This window comes from Mercurialis annua, linkage group LG7 (assembly GCF_937616625.2).
Source record: "Mercurialis annua linkage group LG7, ddMerAnnu1.2, whole genome shotgun sequence".
Taxonomy (NCBI): domain Eukaryota; kingdom Viridiplantae; phylum Streptophyta; class Magnoliopsida; order Malpighiales; family Euphorbiaceae; genus Mercurialis; species Mercurialis annua.
In genome coordinates, this window is record NC_065576.1 from 10,931,194 (window position 1) to 10,952,114 (window position 20,921).

Here is a 20,921-nt window from a genome sequence, read left to right on the forward strand (position 1 = left end):
TTAATTTTTAGGTTAATTGTTTTGTTAGTTTAATTATTAGGGTTAGATTAATTTAAATTTATGTTAGTTAATTAGTATAATTACAATTAGAGTTTATAATAATTAGATAAATATTTATTATAATTTTAGTTTAAATTATATAATATATATATTTTAATTGATAGTATTTAGGTTAATTATTAGGTTAAATTAGATTAAAAGTAGTTAATTTGTATTAACTAATTAAAAATTTATAATTGTGTAATTAGTATTAATTGTAAGTATTTTTATTAATTGTTAGATAAATTAGTTTATTAATTAGTTTATTAATTATTTTAGTTTAATTGAGATTATATTAGTTCATTAATTAATTAGATGATTTTAGTCAATTAGAGTAATTAATGTAATAAATGTTAAATACGGTGTAATTGTATTGTGTTGTTGGTTTGTACGTTTTGATATTTATTTGCAGGACTTCTGAAAAATGGGCGATGCTCATTTTTAGGGGAAGTGCTGCCAAATTTTTATTAGAAAAACGGATTTGATAAATATTAATATATTATTATTATGCTAGGTTTGCATTCGTTGACGGTTGCTGATGTAGCCGTTTATTGCCGCTCACATTTATTTCGACTGATCCTGCTGTTTTTTCGATCTTTTGCGAAACTGCACGTCAACAAGTAAGTGTTATTTCTTATTGTTTTTTTTATTTACAGTACATTGAAGTATATCATTCAACCTAAATTGACCGCGATTTTATTCCCACCGAATAAAATCGCAAACCTAACCTTAGAGTTCCCGTCCCGTGCGTTCAAGAGATTGAACGTCACGGGATTGTACAGTTTGTACAGTTTGCAAAACTGATCCTCCCGTAACTCGATCACGAAAATCATATATGTCTAGTAGCGGTAGAAAAATGTTCGGTTGTTTTCCAGCGTTTGTTCTCCGGGTGGATGTATAGTATATGTTTTGTAACGCTTATTCCTCGCGGAATATATAATTGACGTTACAGCGCATATACTAAATATCGCACTGAAGGAGAACGACGCCGGAAGGCTGCCGAATATTTTTCTCCGTTACTAGGCATATATCGTGGCCGAGTTAAGGGGAGCCAGTTTTGCGAATGAGATAGGTCCATACCTTTAAAGCAGTCAATTACATTGACTTTGCTATTTTCGAGCGAAAACCCTCCTAATTATTTGTGCTACAAAAATGGAGACAGACCGAAGTTGGATATATAGGCGGCTCCAGGGCGGGTTGTTGTACCCTGGTTTTGACGAGCGCGTCCAAGAGTTTGTTAATTTCGCTTTACGCCATCCAGCGTGTATGAGCGGGTCCGAGATTAAATGCCCCTGTCCTAGGGTGGGATGTAAAAATACGGGTTACCGAGATGTCAAAACAGTGAAGCTCCACATTTTGCAGAAAGGGTTTGTCAAAGATTATCAAGTTTGGGTTTTTCATGGGGAGGGAAATGTTTTAAATCCCCGTCCTGTTACACAACTACCGGAGTATGACGTTGACATGGAATATGAGGGGGGGGGTGACGAGTTCAGCTCATTTTAGAGAATGGTTATCGATGCTGCCGGTCCAGAAGTAGTGTTCACGGAGGAGGAGCCGAATAATGAAGCTAAACATTTTTATGATATGATGCGTGCGGCCGAAGAACCTGTATGCCCCGGTAATAGCAAACGCTCTCCCTTGTCTGCAGCTGCTAAAATGTTGGACATCAAATGTCGACATAGTGGGTCAGTAGCTTTAGTAGATGATGTGACCGAATTTATATAAGAGCTGCTCCCAGAGGACAAAAAGATGCCAAAGAACTTTGCTGAAATAAAGAAGATGGTTAGAGGTCTTGGGTTGCCGGTTGAAGTTATCGATTGCTGTTTCCGCAACTGCATGATTTTCTGGGGGTCAGACGCGGAGTTAACGCGATGCAAAATTTGCGATCACGAACTGTGGAAACGGCCCCCTAAAGGAAATTCTGTGAAAAGACGAGTTAACGTCCCTTATAGGAAAATGTTTTATTTTCCTATAACTCCGAGACTGCAGAGGTTGTACGATTCTAAAGCCACCGCCAAGCATATGACGTGGCACGCAGAACACAAAATGTTTGATGGAAAGATGTGTCACCCGTCAGACTCCCCGGCGTGGAAACATTTCAGTGAATTCCATACAGAGTTTGCAAAAGAAGTTTGAAATATCAGACTGGGCCTGTGTAATGATGGGTTTCAACCATTTGGGGCCTTCGGGCAGAATTATTCATCATGGCCAGTAATTTTGACACCCTACAATCTCCCCCTAGGGATGTGTATGAAAGATGAGTTCATGTTTTTAACTGTTATTGTCTCTGGGCCTCAAAATCCTAAACACCAAATGGATATTTTCCTGCAGCCGTTGATAGCTGAGTTGAACCAACTGTGGGAATTTGGAGTCCAGACATTCGACGTTCAAAGGCGACAGAATTTCCAAATGAAAGCGGCACTTATGTGGACAATTAATGATTTTTCCGTTTATTCGATGTTGTCTGGCTGGAGCACATCTAGGAGACTGGCTTGCCCACACTGCATGGAAAATACAGATGCTTTTACGCTTAAAGGGAGTAGAAAACAGTCATGGTTTGATTGCCACAGAAAGTTCTTGTCTCGTGGTCACCTGTACCGTCGTAATACAACTCATTTCGGAAAAGGAAAAACCGTAAACAAAAAATTCGGACAGCCGAAAACCGAAGAAGAAGTGTTGGCAGAGATGGACAGTCTGGGGTTTATGAAGGCATATGAAATTGGGGCTGAGAAAAATAATGCTGCGAAGTCGACAGATTATGGTTGGAATAAAAAAAGTATATTCTGGGATTTGCCGTATTGGAAAACGAATCTCATTCGTCACAATCTCGATGTCATGCATATTGAGAAAAACGTATTCGACAACATTTTCAATACTGTACTAAATATTCCCGGGAAAACAAAAGACCATGCAAAATCTAGAGAAGAGTTGAATGACATATGTGATCGCCCAAAGTTAGCAAAAGATCCGGTTACTGGGAGATTTCCTAAGGCAATGTATGCTTTGGACAGGGACGGAAAAAAGGCTTTGCTCGAGTGGATTAAGTTAATAAAATTTCCAGATGGCTACACGTCCAACTTGTCCAGATGTGTCAATACAATCGGTATGAAAATGCATGGAATGAAAAGTCACGACTGCCACATTTTTATGCAAAGACTTCTGCCAATCGCTCTTTATGAGCTATTACTGAAGGAAGTGTAGGAGCCTTTAACAGAGTTGAGTATCTTCTTTCGTGAGTTAACCTCCACGTCTCTAACGGAGAAAGATCTAGATCGTATGGGGCTGGAAATCCCAAAGATATTGTGTAAGCTGGAACGTATTTTTCCTCCCAGCTTTTTTGACTCCATGGAACATCTACCCGTACATCTACCGTACGAAGCTATGATGGCAGGGCCGGTTCAGTATCGCTGGATGTACCCATTTGAAAGGTAATATTACTGAAGTTTCTCAATTCTGTGTATCAGTATATTAACATGTAATGTTTACTAACTGTGACATTTGTGGAATCAGATATTTGAGAAAACTGAAAAAAAGTCAGCAATAAAGGGAGGGTGGAAGAAAGCATTAGTAGCGGATACTTAAATGAAGAAACCGCAAAATTTGCAGCTTATTACTTTTCAGAAGGTGACCTAATGATACTTGAGCGGCTGCAAAGAAATGAAGTTTGTGACATTGAAGTCGACGACGATATTGACAGACTATCTATTTTCAAGCCGCACGGGCAATCAGTGGGTGCTTGCCGCAAGAGATATCTTGAAGATGATGAGATTGTTGCTGCCCGGACATATGTTTTGTTGAATTGTTCAGAAATTGAAAATTACAGAGAGTAAGCTTTAATACAGCTGTCAATGTAATTAACAACAATGATTCAGTTTCTGAATACTGTTTTCTTCTTAACTAAAGGGTTTTCGAAGACGAGCTGCGGAGAGGAAACCCCGATATCAGCAACTCGCAAATTGAAGCGAAGTTTGAGAGTGACTTTGCGTACTGGTTTCAACAATATGTAAGTATTTTACAAAATATATTTCGATTCTTTCAATAAAAACGTTCTGATTTATAATACACTTTTACGCTACAGGTTCAAGATCCAATTGTCTGTACTAATCCCTTCATTCTTAGTCTTGCTAAAGGACCTCTTAGATCAGTCAGAATATTTAAGGGGCACCGTGTAAATGGATTCAAGTTTTAAACTCAAGCTTATGGGGATGAACAACTTACAATGAATAGTGGAGTCTGCATGAGGGAAACTCAATATGTCGATAGCGAAAATGACTTTTATGGATTTCTAATAGACATAATTGAGTTAGAGTATCCAGCGCTTCCAATGAAAACGACTGTCTTATTTAAATGCGAATGGTTCGACCCAGCGCAAAATTCTGGCACAATTTGTAACAAAAAATACAACATGGTGGATATTAATAACAGAAAGAGATACAACAAGTATGAACCATTCATCTTGGCTGAACAGGCCGACCAAGTTCATTACCTTCCATATCCGAGTAAAAGAACGAATAAAATAAATTGGTGGGCAGTTTGCAGGATAAAGGCGCGATCAGAGCTTGACATGCCCGAGGGGATTATCCCAGCCTTTCAAGATGACATAGAAGAAAATCCTCTCGTTGTTGTAATGGAAGACAATCCGACATATTTGGCTGATCAAACTGGAGAAGCTGAAGAAGATGTGTTGTTCATGCCTCCTGAACAAGAAACAGAAGATGAGTTCATCGCATCCTCATCAGACGAAGATGAAAGCGAAGAACTTTAGTAGTTTAGTAAATTTTATGTATTAGATTTTCTGCAACCATAATCAATTGTTAAAGATGATGTATTAACGCTGATCGAAATTATGTTTTTTTTAATTATATTATTCAAGTGTATACTTGTTGAATTTGAATTTATATTTCTTAGTTTTATGTTTCACGAAGGAATGTATAATTTTATTAATATAATGTGTTGGTTGTTTGTGGAACATTTAAAAATGATTTATGTGCAGGTATGAGGGGTCGAGGTCGAGGATCAGGCACAGGCCGAGGATCAGCCTCAGGCTGAGGACGCGGACGGGGGTCAGACCCTGTTCCTGGCGATGGCGACGTCGCTGAGGAGCAGCAGCAGTTGGAGGCTGGAGCACCTGTTCAGCCTCGGCAGCAGCGTGAGCCTGGCGAGCCCCCGGCTGTTCTAGACGACCAGGGTAGGGCGAGGGTTCACCCGGACCCTAGCAGGTATGTTTACAATTTAGTTATCCACGTGTGTATTGTAATATGTATATATACTAAACTATGCTTAAAAAATCACAGGACGATGTTGATCGACTCTGGGCCTGTTTTACGGGCTATGCAGGAGATTTTTAGGAAGTGCTGGTTCGATAATGGAACAACATGGCACTTTCTAACAGCGGAGCAGAGAGAGTTCTACTTCCAGGAGTTCCAGGTAATTCAATTTACAGTTTCGTAACGTTTAAATTATGTTTTTTTTTGAAAAAACTAACTCATGCAACATGTTTGTACTGTTTGCAGAAAGAGTTCTGGTGGGATAGGGCGGCGTACATCGAGGAGGTCATCAGACAGGTCTTCATGGTCCACGCAGCCAACCGCTATAAAGACAACATCCACAGAATGAGGAGGACGCAACATAAGCATATTTCTGTGACCCAGGATATTTGGGATGCTTGGAACGCGTTCTGGATGACATAGAAGGAGAAGAAAAGGTCAGAAACCGCCCGAGCAAATCAGATGAGCGAGCCAGCGGGCGCCGGTTCTGGACCTGTCCGCCATACTGGTGGATCTCGCTCTGCTCTCAAGCATATGCATGTGATGGTTTGTTTTAAAATTCAGTAATTAATATACTTAAATAACGTATTTGCTTTATTTTGATACTAATTGAATTGTATTTTTTCTGTTAGGAAAGGGAGCTTGGCCGGAAACCGAGTGCGACAGAGTTGTACACTCGCCTTCACTCCACGAAGGCTGACAAGAAGCCGATCGACAAACGGGCTCATGATATGACTGTAAGTTCTTATTAAACTTATAATTCTCTAAGTTGAATTTAATAATTCGGAAATGATATATTAGATTGAAAATTCTTGTTGGTTAGGTGTTAAATATGTTAAGGTAGATTGTTTATTTGAATTTAACAAGTTAGAAATGCTACATTATATTGAACATGTTTATTGGTTGGATTATATACTGTAATTTGCTTGCAGGACTTTCCCTGAAAAATGGGTGATGCTTATATTATAGAGGAAATACTGTCGAAATTTCGTTAGAAATTAGGTTTACTTTTTAATATGTTATGCATTTTTGGTTGCTTTAAAACTAAACTGATATGTTTTTCTATTGTTTTGTAGGACGCCAACACTGAGAGGCTTGCTGCTGCGACACAGCCTCAGACCGGAGAGGGTAGCTCCTCGAGCCCAGTTGCAGTGGACGAGACCCAGGTGTTTCTAGACATCGAGGGCATCAACAAGAAGAAACGTGTGTACGGCTTGGGTTCTGCGAGCAGCAGGTACGTCGGGCCAAGCAGCAGGGTGCAGCGAGGCAGCTCTTCTAGGACGTCGCAGCAGGCAGGCGAGGAGGTCGAGCGCCGTGTCCAGGCCGGCATTCAAAGAGTCTGCGACTGGCTCAGCAACAGCAGGCTTCGAACATGGCCCATATGATACGCGAGGAGATTGCCAGGATGATTCCTAACCTTCCGGCAGAGTTTCGGCCACAGCCCCCACCTACTCCACCAGACGATGACGACACTACAGCTTTGCAGTGTCGTGTTAGCTTATCTTATTACAAACATAATATGTTTTTTAAGCGTTTAAGTATACTTTGATATTTATATATATATATATATATATACATATTTATTTATCAGTTTCCATTGATTGTGATTTATAAATGAATTGTTATTACTGTGTTTAACATATTTGAAACGGTAGGGAAAAACAGAAAAAATAGCGGAAAACGGTAAAAATCTGCCGGAAAATGACCGAATTTTGCGACGGAATAGGTAGAGTTGCGACGGACAAATCCGTCGCAAAACAATTCCATTTGGAGTCAAAAGGTGAGCGTTTTGCGACGGAAATTATCCGTCGCAAATTTGCGACGGAATTGTCCGTCGCCAATGCCTTACCATTTGTCTCTAAATGAATATTTTTTGCGACGGATTTGTCCGTCGCAACTATACCTATTCCGTCGCAAATTAGTCTCCAATTCAGTCTCGTTAGGAAGCAAATTGGCGACAGAATGATAAAATTTTGCGACGGAATTTTCCGTCGCCAATTTGGCGTCGAATTGATAATTGGTCGCTAACATAGTTTGCGACCAATTATGTTGCGACAGATACGGTCCGCCGCAAATCCGTCGCAAACTGTGTTTAGCGACGGAATGTAGGGCTTTAGCGACAGAATATTCTGTCGCTAAAGCCCTGTTTTCTCGTAGTGTAATATGTTAGGTGATATTCAAACAAAAATGATTAATGTCGCTTGGGGCAACATATCATCCAATTTCCCACGTTACTTTAATAAAATTCTATGAACATATTTTGCGAAATGCACTTATAATAGATACTCTACTGTAGCCGAAAGAGTTTTTGATGTCAAAAAAAGAAAACAAGTAGCCGAAAGAATTTTGAAATAAAAGTCGAGCAACTTTTTAATTTTAGATTAGGTCAAATTGCCGTAAGCTCATTCATTCTCTTTTCTAGTGGAGTGTTTATTCGTACGAGAAATATAATTATTCGATATAATCATCCAAAATAAACCAATAATTTACCAAAAAATATATTAAATTAACTAATTATAATTTCTCTCGAATAATAATGATCTTAAATATACAATTCTTTATATTATTTTAAAATGAGACAGTTCAACCAATTCGATCGAAAATTGGTATATGGTCTGACTTAAAAGGAGAAATATTTAAAAACTTCAACGTTATCAATGTTAACCATTCTGACCAAAATTTAAACTGATTGGACCGTGTTACTGGCGTTTTGCGTTTGTAACAACAAGCGTGTGAAATGCGGGCGTGCCAGGAAGCGGATTCCAAAATGTAACTTAACTTCTTAAACGAGCGATTGGGGTTTGGTTAGCCTTATAACAAGTACTCCAATCAAGTAATGCTAAAACAAAGAAATTCAACTGTAAATGTGTTTACTAATTGAATGAAATGAAAATACAAGTGTTTGAGTAGAAATTGCAGAAGTTCAATCGTAAAGTTCTTTACTGATTGAACAAAATTGAGAATGCTAAGTGTTGAGTGTTTTTGCCTTTGGGCTGGTTTTTGTTGGATTTGATCGGGGGTTGCAAATTGGCTGCTCTTCTCTTATTTATAGCTTTATCATTTGAAAACTGCTGCTTCATGTACCAACTGCACACGTTCTTCCCCACCTTCAGGAACTGCCAATCGTGTCTTTACTTCTGTTGCACGTGCTTTTTAACTTCTTTTCTTCTGAAAATAAACTTCTTGGGCTTATGGGCCATTTAAAACAATATTTAATGGTCATCTCAAATTCGGGCTTAACCTTCTGCAAATGGACTTGGACCTTTTGAATTAACTCCTGGAATAGTCAACCTCTAGAAATCAACCTTTGGAAATCAATCTCTGAAAATCAACTTTCGAAATCCAAATTAGTCAACCTCTGTAAATCAACCTTTGGAAATCAACCTCTGAAATCCAAATTAGTCAACCTCTGAAAATCAACCTTTGGAAATCAACCTCTGGAATCCAAATTAGTCAACCTTTGGAAATCAACCTCTGGAGTCAAAATTAGTCACAATACCCTTTTTATTTTTTGAAAAAAGAATATGGGCTTTTATGGCCTTTTAGCCATATTTTTAATTTTGGTGCAAACAATGTCCCCTATATAATTGGCTTTTTAGAAATAAAGCCATTTATATATATTCTTTTAGCCAAAATTAATTTAATATTCCATCATGATGAGTCTAAAATTTAAAAAATTTGAAAATTCACAGCATGTATTTTTAGCCGGTAAAATTTCAAAAATTCAAATCTATCTAAAAACTCCAAAGAATATTAAATTTTACATGACATAAGTTTTTTGTTTTTATTTTGGGCCTACAGAAAGCCCAAGTGCTTTAGTCTTCTTTCTCCTCTAAACACCCAAATACCCTAAATTCAAATTCTCCAAAAATAAATTACCTGCCATCATTACCTTTTCCACCAAGACCCTTATTTATTCATACTTTTCCACGATAAATGGTCTTCCCAGGGATCTTAATTTTTGTTAGTGATATGCACTAGGTCAATCATGTTTGACCATGTTTTGACTTTATCATTTTGTTATTTATTGATTGGCAGTTTTTATCATTTTATATTAATGATTAAAATACTTGAATGGTTAATTCTTTCTAAGGTCATCAAGTATGTGACTTGATAGTAGAACCCTTAGGTTTAATAAAAGAATTATATACCATCTATCCCTAGTCTTAATAGAACATTGAGACTAGTATGATGTTGACTGATGATTATGTTTTACTAATCATGTATATGAGATATTAAGTCAAATCATAGGTGCTATTTGAGAAATAAGGCACTGGATGACCCACTGTGAGAATACTACATAGATCACTGTCATAAGTAATTCTCATTACAGTTCTATTAGTATAATCCTTTGACCTTGAAATCATCATGGATTTCTACATAGCTATTTCATGTTTTGATACAGTCTTACATTATATTTAACAAGATAATGGAATAGATTGTCATTGGATATGAAAGTAACTATGTGAGAAATGTGATTGACTGAGAAGAAATTTGTCCCTCATTTATTTGAGTAAGATATCTATGGGCCCCTTGAATAGACTGAAGGAAATGCATGGCCATGCTAATTGATAAGGAGTTATCATTTTCAGTCTACTTAGAGTCAAGAAACTAATGATTGAATATTATAAGGATGACAGGACTATGCCTTATATTCAATCAGGATATCGAGAGACAAAGGGATTAAAATATTATTGTAAATGGTTAAATCGGATTATCGATATTCATATAACTTGGGTATTCATAATGTCTTGCTAGAGACCACTTATGACTTGTAGGCTGAAATAGGGATTTCGAGCCTACTGCCAACGTTATATGAACCTACAGGGTCGCACACTAAGAACAGGCCCAAAACAGTTATGGGTTGTACAAGCCCAATGTGATTAAGTGATTAATTATATATATATATATATAAATATATATATATATATATATATATATATTAATTCGAAATTTAAGGATAAGTGTTTTCCTTAATTTATTATTTTTGGAAGATAATAAATATAGTAATTAATATATATGGATAATTATCAAAAAGGAGTTTTTGATAAACATAAACTTGTAGAATTGCAATGAGATTGAAATTCGAATTTGTCTCAAACCCTAGTGTTGTTTATCACTATAAATACACATTAAGCAATTGGTTTGAGAATGACGAAATTTATTGTTCACTAAATCACTAAAATTCGAAATTGCTTGTGAAGCAATAGTGCTAGCACACAAGCACTAGTTTTGGCTAAGGTCTGTTCGTGTGGATACTCGTAGAGGACGCGTTCTTTTGGAGGCGTTTCTGATCCGAGGCCAGGTATCACCAAAGTGAACCACCTCCTTCCTTCCTACATTGCTGTTGAATTCGACATACAAGTAAGTAATTATTCTGTTAATTCGAATTACATGGATCTTGGTTTGGGTTTTTAGATAAATTTTTGAAATTCCGCTGCGTTATGAACCAATAAAACCCAGCAATTTTTAGATAACAAAATTATAATTAATTTGCCATATCACAACCTTTGACTTTCCTTTAATTTCTAATGCAAATGATGGCAGAACCTTTCACTGTGCAACTATTGGCGAGAAAAACTTCCATCTCATCGTTAGACACTGAAACGAAGGTAGCAACTCCTTCGGCTAGGTGCGCGGCTTCAGATGGTGGTCTTCTCTGCGAAGCATTCAACAATTACTACGCTTCACGGCGAATTTCAGCCGCTCAAACAGCTCCTACCCCTCAGAAACACCACAGCGGCTGGTCCTCCACAAGCAGTGTGCCACCTCTAGCGGCCTTCACGCCCAGCAGCTCTCACACCCGGCTATCCATCCAGCTTCTCACCAGCAGTCGGTTCTCCTTCAACGGCGACAGCAGGTCGCTCTTTTCCAACAGCAGCACCACGGCGGCAGCGATGGCGGACAACACCCCCTTGGCAACGGCGAAGACGGACGGCAGCTCCTCTTTTTCTGCCGGCAACTCCTCTGCTCGTCGGCTTCAACACGCTGGCGAATGAGCCCAACGGCTCCTCCAGTTGTAGCACGCCAATCAAACCAGCCGACTCATCTCCAGCAGTTGCGGTGTCCCTCGCAAGCCAGCAGCGTTCCAGCGGCGGCGATGGGTACTCCTTCTCCAACAGGCCAGCAGCTACCCAATCGGCAGCCAGCAACTGAACAACGGCGACTCTGCTCCGGCACCTGCAGTAGGTAAGATTTCTTCCCCTCTCTTTTGTTTTCTAATTAATTAATTAATCGTTTTTAATTAATTAATTTACTAAATGACAATTTGAAAAAATGGGAATCGAATAATTTTGGGTGATTGTGTGTTTTCCCTTTATTGGTTGTAACTAGAAATTAGAATCTATTTTCTGAATTTCATTACTAATAATGCCTATAGGTTATGACGTAGTGTCGTCAATTTCAGTATTTCCTACGGCGATTTCGTCATTTCCCGATGGCGTTTCTTCATTGCCAATCACGGTATCAGGTAAAATTCACTTAACACTATTCAAATTTTTGAATTTTAGCATGTTGTGATTTTGACTTTGTTTGCTACTGAAATCTTTCTTTGTAGCTGGCGATTTAACGACCGGTTTGGTGGCGGAAATTGTAGCTACTACGCCTGCTTTTAGCTCTACGACACTAACTTCTAGCTTCGCGATTCCAAAGGCAATAACTTCTGGCTTTCCGGTAACCAATAATTCAAGTAAGTTCTGAATTGGAACTTCTAAAATTTTAGTTTTTGCCACGTGATTTTGAATTAGTTAGTTTACCTAAGGTTATGATTTTTCCTTATGCATTTCAATTCCATCTCCAATAATTGAATTTAATTGCTCAACATTTAATTTGATGCTAGAACAATTAAGTCCAATTATTCAAAATTTAACTTAGTGCCAAGAACCATTGAGTTCAATTGCTAATAGTGTTTGGCATCAATTTCAGACCTTGCTTTGGCTTCTAAAGAGCTGTTGGTCCTTTATCTTGCTGATGGTACCTTATTTACACCACCCTTCCAACCCAATATAGTGATTAAACCTTTGCAACAAACTGTAACCCTGTCAACGGGTAAGAGTTGATTTTTAGGACTTTAGATGCGTTTTGTCTTCTGGATGGTTGAATATATTTGTATCTTGATATTTGCAGGTTCTCCTAAGTTGGTAGCTACTACTTTCTCTGAATTCACGGCTTAAAAGCCGGCTTTCAACCCTTTTGCTATACCATCCACCTCTTCTCCTCCAGATAAAGGTAAACCACTATATTACCTGCTTTTGTGAGTGGATTGGTTGGTGTGAATTTTGATGCAGGTTTTATCTTAATGGTTTAGGATATCAATAATACTACTAGGAATTTGTAAATTCTTCAGGCTATAGATTTAGCTAAAATGTTCTAAGCCTTTAGAAGTTGCAAATTTCTAGGTGGTTCAGTTTAATCAACACTTAAGGCCCTATGACTTTTTAGGCCTAAATTGTTGACATTCCATTTGAACCATGTTTGTTTTGGCTTTACTTCAACCATTTAGAACTCGAATTGGCTAAGTGATTGGTTTATGTTTATTTTACTTTGAGAATTTGCAAAAAACCAATTTCTTTTACTTTTGTTTTAGCCAATTTCGAAAATGCATATGAAAGTTTAAATTTGTACTTACAGGGTGAAGTAAATGGCATTGTTGATTCTAGACATACTGCCTTTTCAAATTTTCAGCCTTTGATGCCGCCATCCGAGAGAAACATCACGACATGAATTTATAAGCCGTTTGTTCATAATTTGTGAAAGTGAAGTCTGTTTGCCGATAAGAATGAGATAAGCTGAAGTGTAGCATCTCTTTTCAATTTTCCTCCATCTCACTTGCCACACACTGCTGAGAACTCCTCCACCAACTTTGATACTATTTAGCAATATTTGTATATGGAACTAGTCAAGTAGTTGATAGTTGTAATGATTTAGCACCTTCAAAAGTTGTTGGATGATGTTCCTTCTATTTATCTCATAGGACATTTTTTCACACGGCCATTTGGCCATTATTTGCTTGTTGTGACACGTACACTTTCACATATTCACTTGTACATGCATTGCATTACAGAGATGCCATACAGGTACTTTCTAAACTTCAAATGTCTTGGTGTGAAGATGGCTCTCCAGCCATTTGTTTGCTTGTTGTGTTCCACACCAAGATTCACTTACAGGTACAGCAATGCATTGCATTTTCACTATGTGTTTATGTTCCTAGTATGAAGATGGCTTTTGCTATATACTTGTGTAGTGATGTGATGTCCATACCAGGACTTGTTTCACGAACAAATCACATATGTCACTTACAGCCATGCATTGCATTACAGGGCCGTTTTTGTTTGCTGTTGAATGTTGTTGAATTTTCTTTTTATCCCTTTAGCTTAGTTAGCCAAAATTTAAAAAGTCTTAGAGGAATAGAGAACTTATAAATTGTTTATAGTAGGAGTTTGACACTAGGATAGTGGAAAAACAAATTAAAGTTCTATCATTTATCTTTTCCCCTTCCTCCTATGGACTTCTATAAATCTTCCTGCTAATCTCATGGCAACCTTGCCAGTCAATTCTAAGGTGTCTTGCATGGTCTTTTCTAAGTGACCACTTCCCATATTTCTTTTATTATTTCTAGGTGGTGGGTAGATTACTTTCCACCTTTGACAGTCAACTCTTGAAATCAATTTTTAGAGGATCAATTGAACAGTCAACTTGAACTTCTAGGAATCAACTTTTAGAAGTCAACTTCTAGAACAAACTTCTGGAATTAATTTTTTCTAGGTGGTGGGTAGATTACTTTCCACCTTTGACAGTCAACTTCTTGAAATCAACTTTTAGAAGATCAGCTGAACAATCAACTTGAACTTCTAGGAATCAACTTTTAGAAGTCAACTTCTAGAACAAACTTCTGGAATTAATTTTAGCCTCACCAATTTAGCTAAAGTAGCCAAACTTTAGAATTTTAATTATAAAAAATGGCTAAAAGCCATTATATTACAACTTGTGCCAAAATCCATAAGTTAATGAAAAAGTACAGGTTTAGCCAAAATAGCCAAACTCCTAAAAATCTGATAATACACTCGGCTAAAAGCCACAATGTTACAACTCATGTACTGATATTACTAAAACAACTTACATAATCTGCAGTACATGTATGGCTAAAAGCCATTAAGTCATTTCTAAGTTGTATTTCTCCCAGATGGTGGGAGTGTATTTCTTCAAGTACTTTCCATTAATAAATTTTTTATGAGGCTCACCCTCTAGACTTGATAGCCAGTATGCATTCCCCTTCATCACCTTGTGGACTAAGAATGGCCCTTCCCAATTAGTAGACCATTTCCCATATTCTCTGTCTTTAGTACCAGGGGGTAAGATCAACTTCCATACTAGCTCATCCTCTTGAAATGTCTTAGGTCTAACTTTCTTGTTGTAGCTTCTGGAGACTTTCTTCTTCTGTATAATCATATTGTTTAAAGCCTGAAGTCTCCCTTCTTCTAAATTTTCTAACTCCATCATCATGGTTTCATTGTAATCTTCTGGAGTCAAATGATTCTGCTTAGATACTCTCAATGACCTCACCACCACCTTAATGGGTAACACTGCATCATGACCATATGTTAGCATAAATGGACTTACTCCAGTAGCATTTCGCCTAGAGGTGCGATATGCCCAGAGTGCTTCTGATAAAATTTGATGCCAATCCCTTGGATTTTCTTCCAACATCTTTTGAGCTATGTTGATGATAATTTTATTAGAAGATTCAGCTTGGCCATTGGCCTGAGCATAATAAGGTGTAGAGGTCAATAATTTTATTCCATAATCAGTGGCAAATTCTTGCATCTCCTTACCAGTGAACATTGTGCCCTGGTCAGTAGTTACTGATTGTGGAATTCCAAATTGATGGATAATTTCCTCTTTAATAAATTTAATAACATCTTTTTGCTCTGCTTTTACCAATGGCTTAGCGACTACCCATTTGGTAAAATAATCAGTAGCTACAATTATGAAACTGTGATTTTTAGAAGATGGAGGATATATTTTACCTATCAAATCTATGGCCCAACCTCTGAATGGCCATGGTTTGATGACAGACTTCAACTCAGCAGCTGGAAGTCTTTGTATGTTTCCATACCTTTGGCACGATTGACAACCCTTTGCAAAAATCATGCAATCTTTTAGGATAGATGGCCAGAAGTAACCATGTCTTCGGATCAGCCATCTCATTTTCACTCCAGATTGATGTGCTCCACAAACTCCTTCATGAGTTTGTTTCATGACCTCTAGTGCCTCTGTAGTTCCAAGGCATCTTAGCAATAGGTTGTCAAATCCTCTTCTGTATAAAACATCTTCTATGAGCACGTAGTTAACAGCTCTCACTCTTACTTTATACATCATCTTCTTGCTAGGATTCTCCAGGTACTTTTTAATATCTCTCCTCCAATCCATTACTAGTCGGTGGGTTAACTCCTCCGACAGACGTAGGCCATATGCTAGCTGTGATAATTCATCGGTCTCCCAATTTTCCTCTCTAGGAACATGTACTAATTCAACCTCTTCAAAACTCTCTATTAACTCTGTAGATGTCATCGAACGACTCAAATAATAAATAGCCTGTTCATGTCCATCTTGGTTGCTCTGGGCTAGCAGACACCCAATTGAACCTTCAGCTGCTGAAATGTACAACCTCAGAGGTATACCCTTTTTGGGAGGCATCAATACAGGAGGCTTCATTAGATAATCTTTAATTTCATCAAAAGCCTCTTGATGGATGGTTTCCCATATGAAGACATCCTCCTTTTTTAATTTTAACAGGTCTGAGAACACTTTTGTTTTTCCTGCAAGATTAGATATAAATCTCCTTAAGTAATTAACCTGCCCAAGAAACCTCTGAAGTTCTGTTTTATTTCTAGGCGGTTTAGCTTCTCGAATAGCTTTGGTTTTGTTTTGGTCCACTTCAATGCCTCTTTCATGGACCAAAACCCCCAAAAACTTTCCAGCTTTTACACCAAAGGCGCATTTCAGAGGATTGAGTTTTAAACAGTGAACTCTCATCCTCCTAAATGCTTCCTCTAGATTTTTCAAATGATCTTTTATTAGTTTTGATTTTACAACAACATCATCAATATAAACCTTCATAGTTTTACCTAAGAGGTCGTGGAAGATGGCGTTCATAGCCCTCTGATATATTGCACCAGCATTACGTAAACCAAACGGCATGACCACCCATTCAAATGTCCCAATAGATCCTGGACATCTAAATGCCGTTTTGGAGATGTCTTCTTTAGCCACCATAATTTGGTTATATCCAGCAAAACAATCCATAAAAGACAAAAAAGAATGATTAGTTGTAACATCAATAAGAGTGTCAACAATTGGCATGGCATAAATATCTTTAGGAGTTGCTTCATTTAAGTCCCTAAAGTCTATGCATATTCTAAGTTTTCCGTTCTTTTTAACCACTGGAACAACATTTGCCAACCAATTACTATATTTAGCAGGCCTAATAAAGCCTGCTTTACACAATTTTTCAATCTCTTCTTTTACCTTTAATTCAACTTCTTTTGACACTCTTCTTGGAGGTTGGCGGTATGGTTGAAACTCAGGCTTAATAGGAAGCCGATGTTCTACCAATTTCCTGCTTAACCCCGGCATATCAGAATATTGCCATGCAAAGCAATCTTTGTATTCCTGAGGTTCCTCAGAGGTTCCAAGATTCACTTCTTCTAACTCCTCTCTAACATGGATGGCTTCATCATCTATCCAAAGAGGTGCTTGTTCTAGCTCCTCCAAGCCAATCTCATGATCTTCAGAAACTTCTTCTTCTTCATAAACTACTTCAGCATCTAGAACCTCTGCCAAGTTGTTTTCCTCCATAATTCCTTCCATAATGTACTGCATACGTTCTTTTAAGATAGCAGATGCAGCTGCTGCAAACTCACTAGAGGTGAGCTTAATCATTAATTTCTTCAATTATGATTGAGGAGCACGGCTTGTTGTAAGGAACAATAGCCGTTGATCCCAAAATTTCTTCTGCTTTCTTTTTGACCTCCTCATGAGTTTCCAGAGGTTTGCTTTCCCTTGATTCGCCCTTTTTATTTCTTCCAGTGAACTTGATGGGGCCAACACATGAATCATAATAACGGGCTTCAACCATGTTGGTGGCAGTAGTGAATGGTTTTGTATCTGCCCATACCACCTCCACCTCATTTCCTTTCCAAAAGAGCAAAAATTGATGCAGAGATGAAGGCACACACCAGTTAGCATGAATCCAATCTCGTCCCAAAAGAGCTTGGTAGCTAGCTGAGGAATTCACCACAAAGAAAGCAGATAGAGAAGTCTTGCTTCCAACTGTTACCTCTACTGGGAGAACACCAATAGTTTTTGTAAGTTCTCCAGTAAAGGCAGACACACTAACCTCTGTTGAAATGAGGTCTTCTGTAGTTTTTCCCAGAAGGTGTAACATTTTGAATGGCATAATGTTGACTGCCGATCCATTATCAATTAGGACCCTGGAGGTTGGCCTGCCATTGAAGTGAGCTTTAATATACAGAGGCTTGATGTGTTTGGTCATCGCCTCTGTTGGTTTGTCAAAAATTACTCTCTTTGGCCCTCCATCAGTTGGCTCTTGTATAGTAATCTGACTGCGACACCCATCCTTTGGGAATTTAGGTTCCTCCCTCTGAATTTCCTCTACCTCCTCAGAATCATCCAAGGTCCCATGCACATTTGGACCTTTAAAATCGTTTGGCAGGATTAGAGTAAAAGCATTGCAAGTGAGGGGGATTTCGATTTCACCCACTTTGATGGAGGTTTGCTTCCCACCTTCTGTGTCCGACTCTGAATCGCCATTTTCTAGAGATCTCCTCTGAAATTTGCCGCTTTCCTTAACTGGTGGAGTATCATCAGTATCCTCTTTCAAGAGGTCATTTAGTCTCATGCCCTCCTTTAGAATTTCCTCATCCACGAGATCATCCACCTCCATGTAATCTTCTAGGAGGTCATCTAAGTTCATGCCATCTCCTGCAAATTCCCCTTCAAGAAAAGCTTCTAACTCCATGTCTGAAATTTCCTTCTTCGAAGGCACGTGGGAAGTTTTATTTTTCACTTCCACTGCCTCAGAAGATTTTTGGCTTCCAGGTTTCTCCTTCTCAATTAAAATCTCTTTTGACCCCTTTTCCTCAACAACTTTTCTAGGGTTTTCCAAGTGTCTGGACTGCCACTCGTTTCTTGCAGCAGCCCTCAACCTCTGGCGCCTCCTCTTCTGAGTTCTTGTTAGCGGAGGCGGAAACTTCTTGTGATAATTGGTATGCCACCTTGGACTAGGAGAGACCAATGGTGGTACCACAAATCTTTGTTCTTTTCTTCGGTTTTCAAAGGTAGAAGGAACCTCTGGTTGTTTTTCTCTAAGTGCCAAAGGAGCTTTTGGCTTTTCCTCCCTAGGTGCCAAAGGAGCTTTTGGCTGTTCCTCCCTCTTCCACACGAAGGATCGCCTCTCCGGGAAGACATGCCTTTCTGGCCTTCTTTGATAGTAAGAGGCCCTGTTTTGCTTTTTCAAAGGAGGACGGTTAGTAGAAACAAAATTATTAGAGTTTCTAGAACCAAATACCTGCCTCCTCTCTCCTCTCTAATCTCGCTTCACCTCTGATCTCCTCTCCCTTTCAACTCTTTGATCATTTTGTTCTCTGATCCTGAGGTTTCTCTTTATGTCCAACAACAACCTCAAGTCAAGCTCTGAAAGGTCACTGGCATTCACAGACGCCACTGCTGGGAAAGGATCCTCATCTATTACAAGTGCCTCTTTCTTTTCTGGGAATTTTAAAACTCCCTTGGCAATTCTATCCTGTATAATATTTTTGAACCCCCAACAAGAATTGGTTGAGTGGTTCCAGGAGTTGTGGAACTTGTAATATTCTCTGCCTTTCAATTCTTCCTTTGAAGGCATTTTATGATCAGGAGGCAGAGTGATGAACTTCTCTTTCAACAGAAAATCGAAAATTTCTTCTGTTTTTGATACCTCAAAAGTGTACAGAGGTTGGGCATTAGAATGTTGTTGTTTCTTCCAGCCATCAGGTGCCTTCTTAATCAACATAGGGCAGGTGCATGAACCGGTGGCCGTGAGGACGGCTACTGCGGTTTCATATGCTCCCACCTCCTGATAGTAGGTGCCCATTGCCACCTTCTTCTTGTGGCTTTCTTCTCTTAGGAGTTCCTCATATTCAGAGACTTTGGCAGCTAACTCATAAAAGTCCCTGAATTCCATCCCTTGAAATTTTTTCCGGAGCTCAATGTCTAAGCCCCTTTGAGCCATTTTCACATACTCATTTTCTGGGAGGACAATCTTACACCTGCTCCTCATCTTTTTGAAGCGGTGGATATACATATCGGCATCCTCTCCCGACCTTTGAGAAATTCTGGATAACTCAGCAATACAAATCTTCGGCTCGGCCCGGTAGAACTGGGTGTGGAACAACCTTTCCATCTCTGCCCATGTTAACACTGAGTTCCTTGGTAAGGTGGCATACCATGTAAAAGCCGTACCTGTTAAGGAATTAGGGAACAAACGTAACTTAAAATTGGCAATATTGTCAAAGTTGGCCAAAACCCCACACTGAACAGTAAATTTAGCAACATGTTCAATAGTGGAGTGGCCATCCTCTCCAGAATATAATGAAAAATTTGGGATCTTATATCCTCTAGGATAAGGATTTTCCTTGTCAATATAGTCTGGATATGGTTTGTGGAATTGAGGTCGGTCTACTTGTCTCAGACCTGGACCAAACAACTCCTGGACGACCTCTCTCACTGCCTCCATGTCAATTGGCCATGCTGGAGGTTGGTGTGGTAGAGGTTGGTTCCTCTCCTGGGGGAAAATAATTACCCCCGGTGCCCAGAGGTTGTGTCAAACCTCGCCTTACTTAACACGAGATTGACGGTTATTTAAAATATATTTATCTCCAACTCAACATTTTAAAACGTGTTCTGTAAATAATTAAGCACAAATATATGAAAAACCTTTTATACAACATTTTAATTAAACCAGTGTATGAAAACTAAATATTGTTACAAACTTTTATATATATGATTCAAAATACATCTATAAGTACAAATATATTTATTATAAACCAAAACATCAAGGCATCTCAAAACTCGGAGATGTGGCCAACCTCTATGTCTCAAGCCCAAACTCTAAGCCCAACTCCCTCTCTAGTCAATTGTATTGTAGATTGCCTTGCTAACTGAAAAGGTTTTAAAACAACTAAAATGAGCGAAAGCTCAGTGAATAGACATAACAAGCATAAAACATTTATATACTTAAAATAAGTATATCATATAGTAACGAATACTTACAACACAAAATACTTTTAAAGTTCATCTCAAAAGCATTTATAAATATAAACAATATCAAAACAATTTCACTTTAAATATGAAATGTAGTTTGTATTAATCATCAATTATAACATTGATATATTACCCTGTAACAATAATATACACCATAGACCTGAAATCAGGAACACAACACTGATCTACAGTCTAACCAACATATCTAGGAACACTTGATGGCTAACCCTTCTCCATCATTAGCACGGCTCAGCCCTTCTCCCTTCACTGACCATCAATCAAGTGCCCTATGTC

At 38.4% G+C, this 20,921-nt stretch overlaps 3 protein-coding genes and 1 long non-coding RNA gene across 4 annotated transcripts; 3 read left to right on the plus strand and 1 right to left on the minus strand.

Moving 5' to 3' along the window:
• The first annotated feature begins 1,788 nt into the window (after window positions 1-1,788).
• LOC126656787 (uncharacterized) lies at window positions 1,789-4,228 on the plus strand. Its single transcript, XM_050351405.1, has 7 exons — window positions 1,789-2,087; window positions 2,184-2,815; window positions 2,945-3,142; window positions 3,254-3,355; window positions 3,574-3,865; window positions 3,943-4,042; window positions 4,118-4,228. Exons 1-7 carry the CDS (start codon window positions 1,789-1,791, stop codon window positions 4,226-4,228), a joined length of 1,734 nt encoding a protein of 577 aa, XP_050207362.1.
• Window positions 4,229-5,768: 1,540 nt separating this feature from the next.
• LOC126656788 (uncharacterized) lies at window positions 5,769-6,691 on the plus strand. Its single transcript, XM_050351406.1, has 5 exons — window positions 5,769-5,852; window positions 5,939-6,043; window positions 6,130-6,146; window positions 6,239-6,257; window positions 6,383-6,691. Exons 1-5 carry the CDS (start codon window positions 5,769-5,771, stop codon window positions 6,689-6,691), a joined length of 534 nt encoding a protein of 177 aa, XP_050207363.1.
• A 4,708-nt stretch (window positions 6,692-11,399) lies between these two features.
• Window positions 11,400-13,290, plus strand: LOC126656789 (uncharacterized). The gene is made up of 4 exons (XR_008791119.1): window positions 11,400-11,495; window positions 11,686-11,994; window positions 12,432-12,533; window positions 12,936-13,290. It is a non-coding gene; the product is annotated as an uncharacterized LOC126656789 (long non-coding RNA).
• Window positions 13,291-14,456: 1,166 nt separating this feature from the next.
• LOC126656791 (uncharacterized) lies at window positions 14,457-17,186 on the minus strand. The gene has a single exon (XM_050351408.1). The coding sequence runs from the start codon at window positions 17,184-17,186 to the stop codon at window positions 14,457-14,459; it is 2,730 nt and encodes a 909-aa protein (XP_050207365.1).
• Between the last annotated feature and the right edge of the window lie 3,735 nt (window positions 17,187-20,921).